Raw genomic sequence first — 21,940 nt, forward strand, 5'->3', positions numbered from 1 at the left:
CAGGTGTCTTCATAAATACAACTCAAATACAGAAACATTTATTTAATCATTTATGCAGTTATTCACAGAAGACGATGCTTAACTATTAAAAAAAAAAAAAAAAAAAAAAAATATATATATATATCCATCCATCTTTCTCCCACTTATTCAACTGGGCCAGAGCCCATCCCAGCTGTCATTCCCAGATTAATTTGGAAAATGCGTGATCTCATAGATTTTCCAATCGAGCAGCTACTACACCAATGTTTATAACATTCTCAGTGCTGCCCACAGCACATTCAGCTGTCAACTGAAAATAAAGTGGTGTGGAATGAAGCACTGCCTTAGTGGGTAAAGTTGCTTTAATAAAAGTTCACAAAATGTATTTTCAATATCCCATATATTGAAAGTGCAATATGTAGACAGTGGTGGCATCTACACAGTACTGTTTTTATTCCCCATAAATACTGTATTGGCCTCAAAAGTCCACTACTGGTCAGACTCTACCATAAACCGCTATTATGCAGCTGCAGGAAGGTTGCAGAGAGAGGAGAGTGTCACTGCTTTGTCTCAGCCATAACCCACTAAGAACAGTTTGCTCTCAGTGTCCTCGGGGGGAGTTTTGTTCTATTTGGGGTAAATTCCCTTCATTCTAAATTACCCGCTACAGCTCAGGAATCGTGTCTGACGATTGCAGAGGCATGGCTCTGGCTGACTTGTACAGTGTCACAGGGCTGCAGAGTACTGGGCTGCAAATGTGTGGATGCTCGTGCTGGGAGCATCTGCAGCTTCTGGGGTGAAATCATGACTCAGGAGCATGTCACACTTTGTGATGCTTGGCTTTGGTGTTGGGGGAAGTGTACAGTATTGGGCTTGGGGCCCTTTCTTCATGAACACTTGGTTTTTTTTCTGGGTTTTGTGTGTTTTTATAACACCATTGTTTCTCTTTTTCCCCTCCCCTGCATTTTGGCCTTTCTTCCACACGCCAAAACAATTTTAGGTCACTGAAAACAGACCTTTTGGATAACTCCTTCCGGGGTTAAGATAATCAGAAACTCTGCAGCGTTGACATGTTGACAGGTTTCTGATTGGCCAACATGGCTTTAGGGTTTAGATTATATCGCCGCCTGTTGGTTTGGCAGGCTCTTGACAGCACTTCAATTTTGTTTACGGGTTCTCTTATGTGGGAGGGATTATTTAGTTTGTTTTCAGATCGCTGTTTTAAAAATCTTTTGTACGTGATCTCTGGGGCTTAGTTTTGGGGGGTTTGCATGTGTGTCCCAGACAAGATGGGCACTGTTTTTTTTATTAAGCACTGCACAGGGAGGCTTAGACAAACAGTCAGCATTTAATATTGTATGCCCATTAACATTACTAAAATATGCATGCATAAACAATAAATTGCTGAGGTAGGCTGGGGTGGAGAGATAGCACTACAAAAAAAAAAAAGAGAGAGAGAGAGAGAGAGAAAGAAAAATTATTGCTCGTTATAGTGTACAATCCAAAATTCATGCAGGATATGAATAAGTCATTGCTAAACCGACTTGAATTGATTTCACAACAGACACAACAAACAAACCTGTATTTCACAGTGAAATTACCCGCAGTGCCACCAAAACAAACAGCCTCTCGACTCATGATTAGCTGCTACCACACGGGTAAATATACTGGGACAGCTGGGACAGGTTTCAGCCCATGTTCAGATTGTTCTGCTATTAATAAGAATGTCAAACACCAACTGCAACTTAACAACTTAAATCATCACACTTCCTGCCTGAATAAGAGAGCTACACTGCAACTTAATGTGCTTTTGTTTAAAAAAAAAAAAAAAAAAAAAAAAAAAGCTTCTGAAGCAGACGGTCGAACTTGCCCTGCAGACGGACAGAGTGATGGACAGACTGAGTAGCTGGAGCTCTCCATGTCTTTTTTCCCCTTTTTTTTTAAGCCAATAAAGCCAAAGTCATTCAACTTCTAAAAGTTCAGCGCCAGATAACACTGCACCTATCTCAAAGAGAAAGCCCCACAAAGCTTATAAATGACTCTTATCTAAACAAATCCTGTTCAAGAGGTGCAAATCAGTACTTTAACCTACATCTTTCAGATAATCTTCTAATGCAGCTTTTTAAATATCGCCCCCTCTTGTGCTCACACAGAAACAAAAGGAAGCTAAGCCTCTACTTTTAAAGTACAGACATCTAAAAAGTAGGAAAAGCAAAATAAATAAATAATTAAATAAATAATAAAAGAGAAGAAGGGTACTAGCAGTTCCCGGTGTGCCTCACCCAGCCAGTGGCGCATAAGTGAATCACGGGTGGGGTGACCCTCCTCCCTTGTCATCATGCTACCAATCTTGAGGTCAAAGCATTTCTTGCTAGGCTTTTAGGCACGCTCCGAGCGCACACACTGCTTGACACAAGATTTTGAGGATGAGGACAGAAGTCAGGAGGAGGGAGAGAGGGAGGAAACCAAAACAATGAGCCGAGTGGGAGAAGATAAAGTGTCGAACACAAAAACACAGCCAACAGCAAATGAGCCTTTATGCTGAAAGATTTGGTAATTATACAGCTGTATCTCTGTAATTCTTTACAAAATCTGTACGAGCATGACTTTTTTTAAAGAATCTGTATCTAATTTTCAAAAATTATGTGCGGTTCTGGAAAACCAATGAAAATCAACAAACACTCCCATATAGGCCTCATCTCCACATACACTTTGAATAATTAATTGAATTCTCAAGCTTCCTTTGAAATTGTGTCTTTTTTTTATTGAACAATCATTATGCTACAATTGGTAATTAGTTTAACAACTGTAACATTTTTTTTTAAAGACCTCGACATTCTGACTGTCATTGTCATGTCAATCAGTGGTAAACCACTCTGCCTTCTAAGTATTGTTCAAAAATAGTACGTCAAATAACTCTGACTATAACTGTGACTTCCAAGTACTTCAAAGGTCATATTCTGCCCACATGTTTTGCATGTACTGAATTTTTAGAGAAACAAGCCACAGTGATTAGCACTTTGGTAAATATGGCGGTTTCACCACAGGTTTGAACAATCTGGCTGAGGTGAACTGCGGAGAGGTTGGACAAGTAGGGAGAGCTGTATGTAAGAGCCATATTCATCATGCTGCTGTATACAGTATAAGAACAGTGAGTTAACTGCTCTCTGTGCTCCGTCAACATCGTCCTTAACCCTACTTAAACTGCATAAGCACACAGATACATTAAAATGAACAAAGAGACACGCGTACGCAAACATTTGAGACTTGATGCACGTATCATCGAAGCAGAAACACACAAACACATCCAAACACAATGAGTGTGAGTGAGTGGGCGTAACAGTGAGTCACTCTGTGGTATAGACGTATCTCCCCACTCGTGTTTACACTGGGTTTGTCCTACTGCACATGAAAGGAAATGGAGAAAGAAAGCCAAAAAAAGGAAAGAGAAAGGAGAGAGGAAAATAGAGAGAAGAAAAAGCTGACTCCAACTCCCAAGCTCAAAATAACACTGGGGAGGAAAGGAACCAAAATCAAACAAAGAAAGAAAAGAAGAAAAAAAAAAAACAAGTGAGGAACTCTGTATCCTATTTTTTTCTGCAAACAGACGCCATTGGTCAACTAATCTGTCAGTCTGAGCACAATTAGCATAGTCATCAGAGAGGACAGGGGGAGATGTGGCATTAGGACACTAAAGCGACCCACAGAAGATGGGAGGAGGAGAGGGACTTGGCAGGAACTGTCACAGTTCATCAGTGCACTGGTACATCGCATCTGGTCTCCATACTCCAATAAAGTACACACAACCTGACACACAAACATAAATGGCATTGTTGCAGAATACCAAGTTCAACAGGGCACATACACATCCAGACAGACAAAGATAATAATGACAACTGGCACGACACAATCCCGACAGACCTCTACAGAACACAACACTCATACGGTGTATGAACGACAAAAACAAGCACATCCCTGTGCAACATCACTTAAATGCCAAATGATTCAAACCGTATCACCTCTTAATAACTGTATTATTTCTAAGTTGTTGCAGATTTCCTGTTATGAGAAATCAAAAACAAACATTTCAGAATGACTACAGTGAAAATACAGGTCGCAAAGTAGTAAGTGAATGCAACTAAAGTGTATCTGTGAGCACTGAAAAAAAAGAGAAGAAAACTGATCATTTAAACACAATTTCCCATCATGCCATCTGCATAGACATGGTTATATACTAACCTTTGAATATTCTCACTTATCTAAAATGACCAGCAGAAAAATGCCTGCACAATCTAGCTCCAAAAGATTCTTTGCACTCAAAGGTGCAAATCTCTTTGGATGACATCAACAGTAAAATAAGAACATGAAAAGAAGCCGAAAACAATTGGTAGCATGACTTTTATCATAGTCTGATCTGAACATGGAGAGCTTGGAGATGGGATCGTGATGACAAGAGGCTGCAGAAGTGCAAAAGGTGCTAGGGAAATTACATTTAAAAATGGTGGGATGAATGCCTGTGGATATAGTGAAAAACTGGGTGATGAGATGACTCTCGGTCTCCAGAAGCTTGGCTGAAGAGAAATATTCCAGCATAATAACGATCCAAAGCACACTGCCAAAATCACACAAGAGTTCCTAAGGAAGAAAAATGTGAAAACTCGGGCTGGGCCAAGCACGCTTGAATCTAATATTAATCTCTTCAAAAAAATTTTAGTTTGGTAATATGGGATGACATCGTAAGTACTTAAGAAGAAAAACAACATCAAAGTAATGAAAAGCAAGCTAAATTTAAAGCATGTTCACTCACAATGAATTGTTCTGCCAGGTAAATATAGGCCATGGTCACGATTTGAGAACGACTGTAATAAATCTAAAGAACCTATAAGCAAATATCCTACTCGTCGGTTTAGATACAATATCATGTCAACATTATATAGTAATGAATAATGTGACATTTAAGTTACAATGTATGAGTGTAACTGCTGAGTTTGTTTCCTTGAAGCTTGCAGACTGCAGTGCTAACACAGCCATATATATCACTTCTTATTATAATCAGTTTGCAGACACTCTGACGCCAATTTCCAAGATGTTTCCTGACATAGGCTAATGCAGCTTAACCAAGCATGTCTGTTTGTGTGTGTGTTTTGAAGCTGCACCTCAAACTGTGGCAATGTCTTTATGACTGCCTGCTGCACTGTAAGCAAGAAGACAGTTCACTGGTGATGTTAGCCAACATGATGTCAGTGTGCGTGGACCTGATTGAGACATACCTGCCCTGACGTCTCCCTTTACAAATCTAAAGCTAAGAATCACCTCCACAGGTAAGAAGTTGACAAAATTAGGCTTTTTCAGTGTGGATCCATCCTCCTGGCAACTTTTAGCTATGAGCTTGAGAATACAGATGAGCACCGGTATTCTGAGGTGTCAAACAATATTTTTGGGGCTTTCTAAATCATTCAAGCAACAGTAATGAATGTAAAATTACAATGTCCAGAATGGCTTCTAATAAGTGAAGGGGAACTGCTACATCTGCGTCTGTAAAGGTGTGTGGACAGGGCATGAAATTAAGTTCTCCTGCTCACTTAAGATAACAGCTTACTTGCCTAATTTAGTGGTCAGACACAGGGGCCAGTTTGCAAATGAGACAGGACATAAAATTCCCTATTGCATGCACAGGCATTTTTTTCCCTTACTTGCTATATTCTACCTTAAAGTCAAAGGGCTCATCAAAGTCTCTGCAAACCTATCAAAACTCTGTATTGCTGCCATAGCGACAACATTCAAAGCTAAGTCAACAGCATTAGAGACATGCAGGCAGCTCTTTAGCTCACAGACAGAAATAACAACCTAACAAATGACACCAGCAGCAGCACCGCAAACTACCCTCATTTAAAACTAAAACATAGCAGCAGTTTACATGCAACAACATCAAAACTGAGAATATGGTCCGACTTTTCCACATAGACGGCTTCGTGTGTGACAAAACAACTCTGACATATACAATTCAATTAAAAAAAATCTCCATGTTTTTAACATGGAAAGGAATTTTTAGGTAGTTCTTACTTTATTGTTTAGATTAGGAAGACTAAGTTTAAGTGTAATTATTGTGTTATTATATAATCCTTCTATAAACAACAGGAGACAATAATCTAATGGGTAATAACAAGTACTCTGAGCTAGTACATTATACTCAGTCAAATTTTATCCAGCCTGCTACAAATTTCACTCTAGTAGCTCAGTGAGGCAAGACCCAAACCAAACAAATTTTGATGAATATGGGTATTTGCACAATAATCTGACACACGACCACACAATTAAACATGCATGAAGTGCGATAAAAGCAATACAGCACTGTGCCGATGTAACACCAATACAATGCACACAAACGTTCACATCTGGGCTCACTCTCCCAGGCTCCCTGTAACATACGACAGTGTAATGAAGCACAAAACACATACTGTTGAAGCATCTGGTGCAGGCAAAAAAAGAGGAAAAAAAGAGCGACAGACAAGAGTAAAGAGAGACACTGAGAAAAGTTAGGAGCAAATGCTGTGTAATGCAGGAAACGAGAGAAGAGGAGAGAGACAAAATGGAGAAGCTTTTGCCCACAAGCTTGTTACAACCACAGATAACTAAGGAGAATAAATACACACGAAGGGCAACGGCACAGGTCAACAATCTGACCACACTGAGCACACCCGGAGGGAAAGGACAGCAGAAAGTGACTGTGGAGAAGAGGGAGAAGAGAGCAGAAGGAAGACGGGAGGGAGGGAAGACACAAAGTACTAGTGTCTTAATGATGGGAGGCACCAACAATGCCAGGGGTGGGGAGAGAGAGCGAGTTGCGAGAATAGGACGAGGACAGAGAATAAAAACCAAACTTAGAAGACAATAAAAAGGGAAAAGACAGGAAAGCGCACGCCATAAAACAGACAGAATGCACAAAGAGGGAGTCAATAAAAACCAAAACAACCAAAACAGAAGAAAAACAAAAGGGTTATTGCAGATAGTCTGTAAGCTGACTTTTACAACCGCTGCCTAGACAAAAGCGCCACACCCCCTTTGCCTCGTACCTTTAGAGGAGGAAAATGTAATACAAGCTTATGTAAAAGGATATGACACGAAACGGTGTGCTGACTGAAAGCACGATGGTCAAACCTGTGATAAGTAAGCGCAGTCAAATAAAATGCTTTGATTGGTTCTTTCTCAAAAATAAATGCACGTCAGTCACCTGGAAATATAAGCAATGCATGTTTTTGTTGCACAGTAATGCAAAAGATTTCATCTCCAACACTAATTTCCCTGATGAGTGCTCAGGAGGTAAGGAATGAGAGACATCGAGCACAACAGACTCCAGGTCATTGCAGTCTTTGTTTTGTTTCGTCTTTTAAGGACACCATATATTGTATCAATTAGTATTTTTCCCAGGTGTCCCCAAGTATACGTGTGTAAGCATGTACTTGTGTGTTTTCAGTCTTGAAGTGATTCTGAGGAAAGCGAGTGTGGAAGGGGAAAAAGAAAAAAGAAAAAAAAAATCGATCTGCCTCACTCTCTGCAGTGCTGCAACCACTGGGTGTGTACTACTGTTTCACTGTATCTGCTTATGCCCCAACTGCAGGGGCGCCACCAAGTGGTCAGACTTAAATCCACAGTCTTTTGGAAAGAATTTAGACTGACGTGCAAGAAAAGAAGAGAGGCCACGAGAACACAAAGAGGCGGACAGATATTTATAGTTGTGCAGCTTTTAAGTAACTAAGCTTAGGTGGAAAATACCTTGACACCAGATGCTGGCTGACCACAAAGCTCTCACTCATTCAACTACATTCACTCACTCCTTCAATTTCAAGTAGCTCCTCATTGCAAGCAAAGCTGTGCAAACTTTAAAAGCAGATAGATTTTTTTTTTTTTGTACCTCTCCCTCATTCCTTGGGGGCCGAATGCTGGACAGGTGGATGGTCTTGTATTCGCCAGAGTTGAGCTTGACCACCATGGCGTCAGCGTTGACCACCTGCATCACCTACAAGGAATAGAAGAACAGAGGAGCGGGAACGATTAAAATAAAAACAACCACCCAAAAAAAAAAAAACTTCGGGAATGTGATTAGGTGAGCATACAGCACAAAAATAAGAACATGAAACTCAATTAGAAATCAATTTAAGGGTCCAAAGACTTAAAACCTTGGGGTAATTACAAACCTATGTGCAGGGCAGTGGGGGTGCTGGAGTAAGAAAAAGAATGGCATTGCATTTTGTTGAGTGAGTAAGCAGATAGACTGACAGAAAGATGGGAAGTGAAGGAGCAGGTAAAGGATAAATGGAGAGGAAGAGATCTGTTCAAAGGCAGAGAGAGAGTGACAGAGCACACTGTGTGCTGTCATGAGCAGGAGGCAACAAGAGGGAGGTAAGAAAGAGCGATCCTTGAGTGAATGAGTAAGTTAGCAAGCTAAGGCATCCCAGTAGGCCAGCTAGGTTTGGAGGACAGGGCGAGGACGTTCTGCAATCTGGGGGATTGACAGCAGGCAAGGAGGGAGGGTAGAGGAGGGAGACAAGAGTGCGTGTGGAAAAAAAGCTCTAAACCACAAACATCGTGTTTAAGATAGACTGGCAGAGCATTACGCAGTTGTCTACTCGACTACTGGCTGGCAGCATTTTGTTCTGCAGACCTTTAGAAGTGTAACTAAATACACAGACTAATTTATGTCTGGCATTTAAATGTTATTTCTCTCTGTTCCAATGGGAGTTTAGGGAAGTACAGTTCAGAAGTATGTGTGGATGTTCAAAAGTGATAGCTTAGAACTACAGCATTTCTTCCCAATGACAGAACATCACAAAAGCACTCAGAACTTCAGAGGGAAATCTGAAATCTACTGACATAGATGATAAATTATGAATCTCAGAGAAATGTGTACTCATGTCAAGTCATTAAAAATGAAGGGTGAAGCAAATATTTCTAACACAGCACAGTCTATATATGTGGCGTCCAATGTGCTCACTTTAGTTGGAAGACAGATTGAGGGTATAATGTGATTTAGACGGAGAAGGCATCCAAACCCAGAGCCTTTAAGTAGGCCACTTGCAACAGACTGAGAAATCAATCGCCCTACACATGTAGCCACCCACACATGCATTAAATGGCCTCATCATCACTCAAAGTGGAGTTCATATGTAGGCCGGGCACAAAAGTCCTCAAAATGAGAGATGCAGGTCTGAGCGATGTATCAACCACAATTTGGACTGCGTGGGTGTTTGTGTGGCTGCAGCTGTGGTAGAAAAACAAACCAACCAAAAACTGAGAAAAAGTTGAAACTTTGTGTCGATACTGCAGACACAAATCCAGGTATATTAGGCTCATTGGGAGATTCATTATTCCATGAAAACAAATCAGACTGCCGTTGCATTTTGCCACCAGAGAACAGAAATTAGACCAGCCCACATGCTAAATAGGCTGCCTGCAAAAGCAGCCAAAATACATCATACACTAATCACTGAGCTGAGTGGGAGAGATACAGAGACTTAGGGAGCAGGAGGGAGAGAGACGGAGAAGGGGAGAGGTGTAATGAGTAAGTGCGAGGGGACGCGTGCGTGCACATAGACGCGCGCACACATACCAGCCTACATGCATTCACACTGTAACAAGGTCATTTTGTGGCCTGCCCAAGTAAATAAAGTGCAAGAGAGAGAACGTGGCGGGAGCAGAATAAAAATGGCTCAGCATTTACTGGCTAATTATCAGCTGGAGGAGGTGAGAGGAGCGAGGCGAAGGAGGACAGATCAACACACACCAAGATAGACGAACAGAAAGCTGGAGCGAGCCAGGGAGATAGAGTGTAATCTCACAGCAAATATCACAGGAACAGAGACAGAGGAAAAGATGGAGAATAGATCGAAAAATAGAGCAAAAACTCTTTGGAAAGTTAGCTGCCACGAGGGTTGAGCGAGCAGGCAGAAGAGACAAACAGGCTGGCAGCATGACTCACTGGTCTATTCTGCTACTCGAACGGTGGGGATCTACTGCCACCCTCTGCCTAGTAATGACATGACATCTGCAGTGGTCAAGATCAGTCATAGCGCAAGGAGAATCTTGGCTACTATCGGGGAAAGTGCTGGTTGACTCTCACGTTTATTCAGTTGGTTTTAACCACATGGCCACATGTGGGCTTAGCCAGGATTTGGTCATTACTTGCCTCACATCACCAATGCACTGTGTTCCATGTGGACACCAGTGGATTTGATCCAAATGCCATGGTTTAACATAAAGGTTTAAATGCCATCAAAGCTGCATATAGGGATAACAAGCATATCACATAGATATGACAAGCACTTAATTTGCACAATGCTGTTAAACAAAAACACTAAACAGCAGGGGTAGGGAACTCCAGGCCTCGAGGGCCGGTGTCCTTAGATGTGTCCTTCATCCAAAACAGCTGATTTAAGTGGCTAAACGACCTCCTCAACATGTCTTGAAGTTCTCCAGAGGCCTGGTAATGAACTAATCATGTGATTCAGGTGTGTTGACCCAGGGTGAGATCTAAAACCTGCAGGACACCGGCTCTCGAGGCCTGGAGTTCCCAACCCCTGCTTTAGAGGGACTCTAGCCCAGGGGTGTGCAATCTCAGTCCACGAGGGCCGGTGTCCCTGCAGGTTTTAGATCTCACCTTGGGTCAACACACCTGAATCACATGATTAGTTCGTTACCAGGCCTCTGGAGAACTTCAGGACATGTTGAGGAGCTAATTTAGCCATTTAAATCAGCTGTGTTGGTTCGAGGACACATCTAAAACCTGTAGAGACACCGGCCCTCGTGGACTGAGATTGCCCACCCCTGCTCTAGCAGGGATGTTTTTTTGTTTTCTTACTTTACTGCTGCTCAACTTTAGAGTTTAACCTGCAAGCCTTTCTCTCCAAATGTGTCATTTTGTTTTGTTATTTTAAGAAGCTGTCAGATATTAAGCCCAGTTTGTCTGACTTGGTTTAAAGGCAGTGCACATGTCACCTTTCTGTCTTACACACAGTATTAAGCCATACTTACTAATTGTATTTTGCACCTATGCCTCATTACATTTAACAGCACACGCATAAGCCTTTTTACTCCCAACACCGATCAGAAAATCTTTATGCAACTACTAAAACTCCCAGCTGGAGAGCAGTAAATCCAGATACCTTATACATATGATTCTTATGGATTTGGATGAGCTCATCACCAGCAGTCTTCCTGACAAGCCGCTGATGAGCTTGGCAAAGGGCTTTACAGTATGTCACCCTTTGTCTATCACCTTGCAAGTCAGTGGTTAACTGGGGGAGAAAGGGGGTACTATTGGGACATGGCCTACATTCCTATTCTTTAGTCCCAGCAGAGGAGGGGGAGAAAGAGTCGAGACAGTCAAAAAGGAAGATGCGTCAGCAGGATTGACTTGTGGGGATTGGACCCGCTGCGTCTCTCCACTCTATCCATCACTCAGGTAATAAGAAGTGAAAAGCAGAGTGGATGAGGAGAGGGGAGGAGTGTATGATGATGGGATTGATGGATAAAAGTGTCCTTGTGAGAGTGGCTGCACTGCAGCATTAGGTGCCGACAAAAGTAACAGGGACGAGTCCAGAAGGGGAGTGACGGGCCTGCGTAACTTTAGCCTGCCTGGTATGTACTTAGCGTTAAAACAGTTCAACTAGCTGCAGGGTCAACAAGACACTTTCCATCAAATCAATTTTTAAGGGAACATTTTTAGACCTGCGTGGTCCTCCTGCCATCTCAGAGGCTTATCACTCACTGGAATTACTTTGCAAGCTATAACAGACAGCATTTAAGTTATAGAAAGAAGTTGCACTTTAAAGGAGATCACCCAGACGAGTCACCACATCCACAAAGTACGATATCTAAACTAATGCCCAAATAAACTGGCTAACATAGCAGCAGCTGACACTGAGCAAGCTTAAGCTGCAAGGTAAGTAAAGGACAAAGAAACATCCTGAGAAAAAATTCAAAAGTGCATCAAAGTTTAACTGGGGGCATGAGCAGTGCACTGCAGGAGGCCAAAATAAATAAATAAATAAAAAGAAAAAAAGACTGACTACTCATTTCCTTTTCATCCTATACACATCCACACAAACCTACCCTTTCAGTGTCTTCTTTAACCCTCTACCTCTCACTTTTTTATATTCTCTGTGCCTGCTTTTCATACACTCCCCTGAGCTCACCACCAAATGTTCCCTCACTTGCACACTGCCCACATTCAGCCCTCTTTTACTGAGGGGGTTCACAGAGATCTAAACGCAGCTCGCACCGATAATATAAATGTTTTATCCTCTCTCAATCCTCTTCCCTCTGACTCAGGAAAAAAAATATACATGCTCATAGTTTTCTTTTGGTGCCTTCTATATGCTTGTGCAGTTTATCAAATTCATTCTGTAAGCAGATTGCCAAAGCAACACCTTTTATGCCGGGTATGAATTTTTAAGGGTCTTAAAAGTTTGGGGTCTGGAGGGAGCAAATGCAGACAAAAGAAACTTCCAAAAGGCTCAACTTTTTTCTTTTTATTAAGCGTTTCCAGAGAGAAAAATATATATATTTACTAAGGGGAAGGTATGGGGGCAACTAGCCAAAATGCTCAGAAGGGGCCACATTTAAAGCTGACGCTTTAAGGCTAGAGTTGCTTTACTGCATTAAAGTGCCCTGTAATGTGTTATCTCATTGTGACAACAAGGTTAAGCTATATTACCAAATGTATCAAGGAGTCAATCTTATTTGGTTTGAACCGGTATGTGCTGACATTTAGGATGGACTGCACTCCCACTGTACTTGATATTATGGATGTTTCTTTTCTCCCGAGGGCCGGGCCAATAACCTCCAAAGCTAATATCTCTAGTTGTTGGCTTTTGGGGTCGTTCTGTGCCGCTGCTACAGCACACGCCAGCAATTTGGCACTAATTTGCCTGGGGATTGCTTCAAGGTTGCTGTTAAGCATTCCTTGTACCTTTACTGAGGGGATCTTTTCTCCCTATATATTCATTGGGGTGTGTAAACGTGAAAGCAAGAAGTGTCAGGAAGAGATAATTCATTACAAGCATCAGAGTGCTCATGCTTTTGCTGCGATACCGAGAGAAAATTGGAAATGCAGCAGAAGGCATCAACTTGTGAATCCAAGTGAAGCTGCCTTTCTCGCTTCCTTTTACAACCAAATTTAAGTCTTACACATACTTAACAATGCCTTCATGTCATGCACAAAGATTTACACTCTACACATGCTCTCGCTCCCCCCCCGATGAAGCAAAATGATCCTCATAACAAGCCCCTTCTTAATAAGACTACAAATTACCACTTTAAGTCCTCACCTTAGCTACAAATTGCCTGTCCTTCTGATCCAAGTTGGCTGTCGGCGCAACATAGTCTTTCCAGATCCGAACCTTGCGCTCTTTAGCAGATCTGGAAAGACAACGACAAATAAAATTTAAAATAAAAATATAAAATACTCATCATTAGTCAGATATCAGGAGATATGATTTAATCAAGTGACTAGAAATATCCAGTTGGCTGGAAAACACTAAAAACAGGTGATTAAATCGAATTTGGCTTGTGTCAAAATGTATTTTCTGTTGCGTACCGTTCAGCAGCTCTGAGTTTTTCAGCTCCCTGGGTGTAAACAGCCATGGACCAGTCCACACAGCGTGCAAACCCTTCTTTCAGCAGGAGTTCTGTGATGTTACCATTCTGAGACAAAATCAAATGAGCACGGTCAAAAAAACCCCAAAAGGAATAAAACGAAAAGCCAAGAATTAACAATGTCACCACTAGGTACTGATTCCGGTGTTTTACCGGGTGAAGGATGGTGCCCAGTATGATCTGGTTGGGGCAGCTCTCCAGGATGATTTGAACGTCTCGCTGAAGAAGACGGGATTCAGTGAAGAATCTGGCCTCTGCTGCGAATGGCTCTGGCGTTTCTGTACCATCTCCTTCCCTCTTGAATGTGGGACACTGAGAGGAAGAGAAACGGAAAAAGAAATATAGATTACCCATGCACTAATCAGTGTATGTTTTCCAAGTATTTGTGCATTAAAATGTATAACTGATTAAATACACTTTGCAAGAAACTCTTTTCACTGTGCCTGCCGTCTTCTTAACTGTTGTCACCTTGATGTGCATGTTATCTCTAATCATGTCTGAAGCGTGGCAAAATACCAGACAAATATAAGCGCCATGGGCGACACAAGCAGACAAGTCTTTGAACAATGAGGCGAAGAACACCTTGAAATGAATGAAATGTCTTCAAGTGGGGGATGAAAAACATTATTTATCTTAAGTGATCTATTGGCAAAGCTGGACTTGATGAAAGAGACTAATGGGCAAATGTGCAAGAACACCACTGCTAGAATAAACAGACTAAAGGAAGTGACAGAAAGAGACATTACTTATGTGTAAAAAAAAAAAAAAAAAAAAAAAAAAAAAAAAAAAGGGTGGGGGTTTTGGAAGGAACCGTCAAAAACCACCAAAAAAAATAGCTGGGTGGCTTTTATTTAACTACATGTTGTTACTTCAATCTCCTTGCAGAAACTGCAGAGACTTAATTGTTTAAAGCAAATAAAACCACACTATGTAACATGTAATTGTATGTGCAGCAAATAAGTGGTGGTTACCTTAATACCAGACAGCATAACAGTGACCAGATAGTAGTCTGGGAGCAGCAAGGCACGAACAACGCTTCCATCCCGCACGTGCTCGATGATGGCTAAAGGGAGAAGAGACAACATAATGTAAAATCAAAGATTGTGTGTCAAATTATGATGTGCTTAAATACCTCAAGTTCTTAAAGTTAAATGTAACTGTTGTGAACTACACAAAACTAAATCACGCAACTGCTGGCTTAGGAAAATGTAGAGTTTAAAAGATGGAAATCTAGGAGTGAATTATTAGTGATCCAGGGTGCAATCCAATTGCTTTTAGAAAGCTCAATGAGTGATTGTTATTGAACTCAAAACAGGAACCAGGCACACACAACCCAATGATTTAATGAACAGTGTGACTGAAAAGAGTTGTCCTCTGAGAGGAGAAAGTCACAGACTGAACTCCACATCAAAGTCACATTTCATCCAAAACCCACTACTCTAGATTTAAAGGAAGAACACTTCCTTCTTTTTGACATCAAAAGGCTGTGATCAGTTTGAGCTCATGTTGGTTAAAATGAACTGGAATACTTTTCACACCCTTAAAAGTAACATCGTGTTCATAAACTGCTGCTTCGAATGATTTTGCAAAAAATATAATTAACATGATATGACAACTTTGTGGAACACACATTTAACAAATCACTAGAAATACCTTCTTTCATCTGTGCAATGCTGTCAAAATTAGGAACATCCTGTTTCGGAGGGACGCTGAAAAACTACTCTATCATTACTTATTTTCACTGCTGTAATTCCCAGTCATCTGGTTGTCCTAAAAATCTTTAGTTGACTCAACATGCTGTACAAAAAGTACTAACCGGAAAAAGGAGATCACATTTCTCCCATATTACCATCTCTTCTAATGTTAAATTGAGAACTGAATTTAAGAGCTTTTCTCATCACAAACCTAACCTTTGGAAACAGCTTCTCATGTGAGCTCAGGAGACAGACGCACTAACCTTAAAACTTTTTTCTTTTATAAACCTTGAAGTTAGGGGCTAGGTCAGGTGACTCTGAACAATCTTGAATTTAGAAAGCGCTGTAAGTTCAGGCTGCAGAGGGACGTCTCATTCACCTCTCCTTCACGCCATAGTGTGGTAATAGAGCAATTAATTCGCTTTTTTTTTTTTAAATTATGTGTTCTGTATTATTTACCTTTTCTCTAAGTTGTGTATGAATGAACTAAACCCTTTAAAAGACACTTTTGTTAGGCGCCCATTTAGCTCAGAGAGCAGCGGCCCAGGTTTGAGTCCCGCCCGTGGCCCTTTGCAGCATGTCTTGCACCCCTCTTTCCTCATCTTCCTGTCTATCTTCACTGTTTCACTATCCAACAAAGGCAAAAATGCCAACAAATTATCTTATAAAACACACTTTTGTTTAATAAATGTATGATAAGCTAATGAAGAGTCATGTAAATAATCAAGAATACAAAACTGCTTGAAATAATAACAATGATAATAATAATACTAAAGTTATAATTAACCAGCTTTAATCCACTGTCTCTCGCAGTCTGTTTTTTAATCCTCTTTATTTCGAGTATTTGCAAAAAATGAGAGCCTGTTCTGTCTGTCTGCTCTTCCTTGTTAAGAGTTCTTCTTCTCCACTGTCACCACATGTCACTTCATGGGGGACTGTCTGATGATTGGTGTTTTTACCTTATAATTTAAACTAGGGGTGGGGGAAAAAAATCGATACTGTGTAGTATCGTGATACTTTGTTTGCTAATAATGTATCGATACAGGTACAGCAGAAATCGATATTTTAGTTTAAAACTTTTTTATTTAATGTAAAATTATGTAACTTTACATTATGTAAAATGTAAAATTATATTTTGTTTTAATTTACTTTCAAATTCTTCAGTTGCTGAAGGGGCTGCATAGTTTTCACAAATTGCATAGTTCAGAATAGCTATAATCGTTCGTGGTTCGTGGCTCAAGAGTTGGGAGTTCGCCTTGTAATCGGAAGGTTGCCGGTTCGAGCCCCGGCTTGGACAGTCTCGGTCGTTGTGTCCTTGGGCAAGACACTTCACCCGTTGCCTACTGGTGGTGGTCAGATGGCCCGGTGGCGCCAGTGTCCAGCAGCCTCGCCTCTGTCAGTGTGCCCCAGGGTGGCTGTGGCTACAATGTAGCTTGCTATCACCAGTGTGTGAATGTGTGCGTGAATGGGTGGATGACTGGATATGTAAAGCGCTTTGGGGTCCTTAGGGACTAGAAAAGCGCTATATAAATACAGGCCATTTACCATTTAATTGTACCAGATGGTTGCATTCAGTTAAGTTGGACTAGACTGTAATACAAACCGTTCAGTTTGTCAACAATAAAACTGACTGAAATGAGAGAAAGACTGAGTGTGAGACTTTGTTATTAGATAAAATGAATATTGATAAAGTTTACCTTTATGTACAGAATCTGAATATCGCAAAATATTTTTAAAAAATTGCAATAATATCGTATCGTGCATTAAGTATTGTGATAATATCGTATCGTGGGATGTATGGTGATTCCCACCTCTAATTTAAACTCCCTTGAGATCACTTTTGTTGTTGAACTGACACTACATGAATAAAGCACTTTGACTGTGGTCAGCTTGAATGTATGCTTCATAATTTCCCAGTACATACTTCTTTCATAATTCTTTGTGTGGGGGGAAAAAAACAACCAATTTATATGCATTACAACAGACTTCAATGCAGGGGCATTTAATCTAGACAGGTTTTTAGGTAACTGTTAAAAAAAGGAATTTCACACCTAAATAATCTTCTGCGATCGGCTCACTCAGTGTCTTAAAGGTTTCTCTCTATAGAACATGTGAATGTACAGGTGTTACATGCATGTCAATGGGAACAGGGAGTAGCATGAGCAGATGAGAGAAACTGGCATACCCATTTTTAAACAGCTATTTTTTGTGTGTAGAATACTTCAACTGGATTGCTGCCTCCAATTTTAAAATAGCCCTGAGATTCTCATAAATGGCAAGAATAAGAAATGAAAGAAAGAAAAAGTGCCCCTTGTTCATTTTTCTATTCCACAGAAGGGTGGTGAAATGAGCTTAACCACTGTTACCGGCACTCTTCTTGAAATAGAGTGGCACATTACACCTCGAATAGGTCGAGATGAGGGCCAAAGGAATGAGCTGGTGAAGAGCGAGACAGTGTGTGCCCTTACATGCCATGAAGTGGATATTCAGGACAAAACATCCAAGCCCACATCAACTGATTTCTGCTGCCTTATAAAGATATGATCTAAGAGTCTTAACTTTAAATAAGATCAGTTTTTCTGAAGAATCTTACAGATCACAATATTAAAGGGAAAAAACAGCACTGCCCAAACTTTCCTGCTCTAAAGTTATTTAGTACAATTCAACATGTAGTGCTCATGAGGCCCATGATCCAAATAAACAAACAGAGGTTATGTATGTAATCTCTTTTTACATTTTCATGTATTGTTTTTCTTCATAGGCCAAACATTCATTTTTCAAGAGTGAGGTAAAAGTCCATCTAATATTCCTTACCATTGATAGGTTTCTGGTGCAAGGAGTCGACAAAGTTGCGGGGATTCTCTATGGTGTACTTGATGTTGCGGATAGTCTGCGCGCCACCACCCTCGCTCCACAAACCCTTCTTAGAGGCCTTTGACTGGTCCTCCAAGTCACACAGTCTGGCCTGCTCTGGACTGAAAAAACCAAAACCAAAAAATGAACACCCACAAAAAACACTTTTCAAAATTTTGACCGCTCTTAAAGCTGTAAAATCTGTATGGTGCTAAATGTATATGCAAGAAATAACATCGCTAACTTTTCTCTATATGAGCTTTGTGATGCAATTTTAAATATGTGGAAAACTATGGGAGAGATATTTTGCCAATTGACAAGCCCTCTATTCTATGAGAACTTGAATGCAGCCGCAGTGTGTGGGCTCATCACTGCAGGGGCAGTTGAGTTTCTCTAATTTTAACAAACCGCGAGACCAAAACGAAAAACTCCATGGCAACTATAAAAGATTCCCTTCGGTGAAAACGCAATGCAGCATGAAACCTTGCCACTGCGGCACTACTTTATATGTGGCTTCTCACCAACCTTGAAATTTAAATGATTTCTGTTAAAGAACACAGGTGCATTAAAGCTGTAACAGCTTGAGTTAAATATTGTTACATGTTACAAACAGCACCTACAAAGATTAACGGGTCTTTGAGCACCATAAAACCGTTCTGACAACCACCACTGGCTCAGCGTGTTAACAAGCTGCAATTAATTTCACACTGGTTAGAGAGACACACACACATTGTATTTAACAAGCAGGAAAAGGTTTTGATTGTAGAGTCGCTACCCTTGTTAAGTTCAACATGCTTCTCTTATGCCGGCTGTCGATTCAAAGCTCTATACCAGTAGGCCAAAAAATTACCATAACAATAACTACAATTACAACAACTGACTTCTGTCATGTTGGCTTCATCGCAAATTCACAGAACTACAGCCCCAACTGGAGGTTTTTTATTCCCACACAACAAAACTGTCACAAGCTATGCAAAAGTGATAATTAAAAAAAGAAAAGGACCGTATGTGCTTGCAATGGTTTTTAGCTTTGTTAAATTAAGTGCCGGTTCCAAAAAAAACTGCACTCTTGTATTATTGGCAACCAGCTGATGACCAGATTACAACTGCTTAAAAATGTATCTGAGCATTTTGTGAAGCGACAATAACAGTGTTTAACAGCTCCTTCAAAAGCAGCCACGCAGCTGGCTACAAACGCCATAATTAATTCCATGCTGGCTTCCTAAATTGTGCAGCCTAATGCCATTTGAGAGGCCTCGCACAACTTTAATTATTCAGAACTTCAATTGGCCGGCGGGTTTTTGTTTTTCCAAGAAGCAAAGGCCGACCGACTGGGAGTTGCGGTCTGTGACAAGAGGTTTTTAAAAATAAACAGAGAAATTGAAATTTTTCGCATCTTGCTTCACTTTGCAGAGCCAACAAAGTGGCTCGCATTTAAAATGCCACACACATACGGACACACAATATCCCCCCCCCATCTCCAGCTGTGTGCACTTAATTGGGCTTTTGGCCACGCGCCCAAAATGCAGTCAAGTTCACTTTCCCCTCTACACTGATTTAGCTACAAACTTCAGATTGAATTGAAACAGTTTCTTGCTTACTGAGCAACAATGGTGAAACTTTTCTGTAAGAAGTCCATTTTGTTTAAGCTACTTAGTATTTAAGAACCAGACGGGAACAGAAACCTACAAAGATACAGAAAGAGAAACTAAGAATGCAATCAAGGAATGCAGACTGAAGAAAAATAATAAAGCCACAAAATAAAAGGAGAGCAACTCATAAGCAGAGATTGGTTAAGATATAGAAATAACTTCATGTGTGGAGGAAGACGATAGCAAACTTATCCATGTCTCCAAATAGACCGCTTTCTTTTTAGGTCAGCAACTCTTCCAACCAACACTACTTCAAATCAAAACAGATATTGACGGGTGAGAGAGCGAAATACTGAGCAAGACTGCTGGAGAAACAAGGGCCAAGGAGAAGCTTTCCAATTCCCTTATATTTGAACATGCTGTAGGCTAAATCTTTCATCACCTCATGTCTCCCTTGTGCAACCCAAAATACCATAAACAGATACAAAAATGCGGAACTTTAGTAAACGGTTCCCTCTAGTCTTCATACAGTTCGAAGAGGTTATAGTAAGTCGTGTTCCCTGGTGTACTTGACTGGAAGGGTTCCACTCCCTGTGAATAGTGAGACCTAGAAGAAAAACAGCTTATCCCTCAGACAGTTACACCCCTCAACCAGTACTCCTCTGGGGCTCCAGTTAAAAAGAAGCAACGGGAGGGGGGGGGGGGGGGGGGGGGGCTCTGATGGGTGGGCTTTATAAACCAATAAGTCGAGCTCCCCCTTCATCCTGTGGCTTTAATATTTCACAAGGAAAGTGCAACACACTGGAATCTAACCAATTTTCAGGGTCTAGCTTTTCTTTGTAAACAGATTACCAATTTACAAAGAAAAAGCAGGCAGACATAGTGACAGAGGCTAAGATGCAACACTAAAAAGACGAGACTGATGACTGAACTCAATACAGTCCCCTTATGGTTCAGCACTACAGACAGCATTTTCTACGACTGATCAAGTCAAAGCAAAAATCATTCAAATGATGAATCTGTTAGCTTCGATATGAAAGCTAAACACATATTTCAATTCTAACTTCTAAAGGAGAAAAAGAAAGGAAAAAAAACAGAATAGTCATAGTTTTCTTATAAATGGCGCTGGTAGCATTACAAAAAGTGTCATTAAATACAGTACCATCCTAACATGGCGTACTGCTGTGCACCAAATTTGTGAACAGGCTAAGCTGCAGCTTCAGTTTCTGAGCACATGTTTAACTGCACTGTCCAAAGCCATCATCATTATCATCAGCTCCATAATTATCACACCATAGTTTGTATGATCAATGTAGCCAGTCATGAAGAGCAATGATACTGTTGGTTAGTGCACTCGCAAAAAACTGAGGCCTCGAGTCCTTCCTGAATAATGGGTTCCCCCTTTGGCCAAATGATGCCAGCTTACACTTTAAGCATAATTTACATTAGTGCTTGTTCTAGGCCATTGCGCAGAATGCTTGAAATAGGTCATTAGTTGCAAAATAGTCACATCATCTCTGTTCATATTGGAAGATATAAATGTAGCAGCGTGAGTCAAATTGCTTGTAATGTGTGTAATGTGCAAATACTGCCACTGGGGGGGATATACAGCACTCTGTCCTATAGCTCTGCATGTGCAAGTGTATTTAGAGAATTACTGCCTAAGGGCAATGTGGCAGAAAAGAGTTTCAGAGGGACACTGATATAGCAGCAGGGTAATGCTGCCACCATCTGGGATACTTTGGCTCCATCTCAATTCTCTACAGTCTAACTAGTTGAGGACTTATGTATATCTCCCTACGGATTTTCCAGTTTTGTACTGCGATAAGCCTTAGCAAGAAGATTACCTCATGTTGCCAAAAGTGATTTCCTCCCTGTTCCAAGTGCGAAGTGTTTAGATGCAAATTAAACTCTCTGACATCAAAATTACTTTAATAGCACTGACTGAGCCGGCAATCTTTAAGTGGAACAAATCTACAATATCAGTTACATATATAATGACCCACTTATGGTTTGTTGTGCCAACATATTTGATTATGGCACCCTAACACATAAAATACAACCAACTAAAATTGTACATAGCACGCACTCTATGCAGATGCCACCTGAAAGCTTCATGTATGCAAAAATGTTACTACATCTGACATCATAGGATAGTCTATGCTACTG

The 21,940-nt window shown here is 40.8% G+C and overlaps 1 protein-coding gene across 1 annotated transcript in view; it reads right to left on the minus strand.

The window, feature by feature from the left end:
• snd1 (staphylococcal nuclease and tudor domain containing 1) overlaps positions 1-21,940 on the minus strand; it is a 176,454-nt gene that overhangs the window by 149,637 nt on the left and 4,877 nt on the right. Inside the window, exons 5-10 of the mRNA XM_085251073.1 lie at positions 18,141-18,301; positions 14,604-14,695; positions 13,786-13,944; positions 13,574-13,680; positions 13,305-13,395; positions 7,892-7,996 (exon numbers count right to left, since the gene is read on the minus strand). Of these exons, the coding sequence (XP_085107199.1) occupies positions 7,892-7,996; positions 13,305-13,395; positions 13,574-13,680; positions 13,786-13,944; positions 14,604-14,695; positions 18,141-18,301 (715 nt within the window). The remainder of the gene's footprint in view (positions 1-7,891; positions 7,997-13,304; positions 13,396-13,573; positions 13,681-13,785; positions 13,945-14,603; positions 14,696-18,140; positions 18,302-21,940) is intronic.

Source organism: Mchenga conophoros, linkage group LG17, assembly GCF_057382185.1.
Source record: "Mchenga conophoros isolate Kocher_MC1m ecotype Shallow Benthic linkage group LG17, M_conophoros_male_GT1.1, whole genome shotgun sequence".
In the NCBI taxonomy this organism is placed as follows: domain Eukaryota; kingdom Metazoa; phylum Chordata; class Actinopteri; order Cichliformes; family Cichlidae; genus Mchenga; species Mchenga conophoros.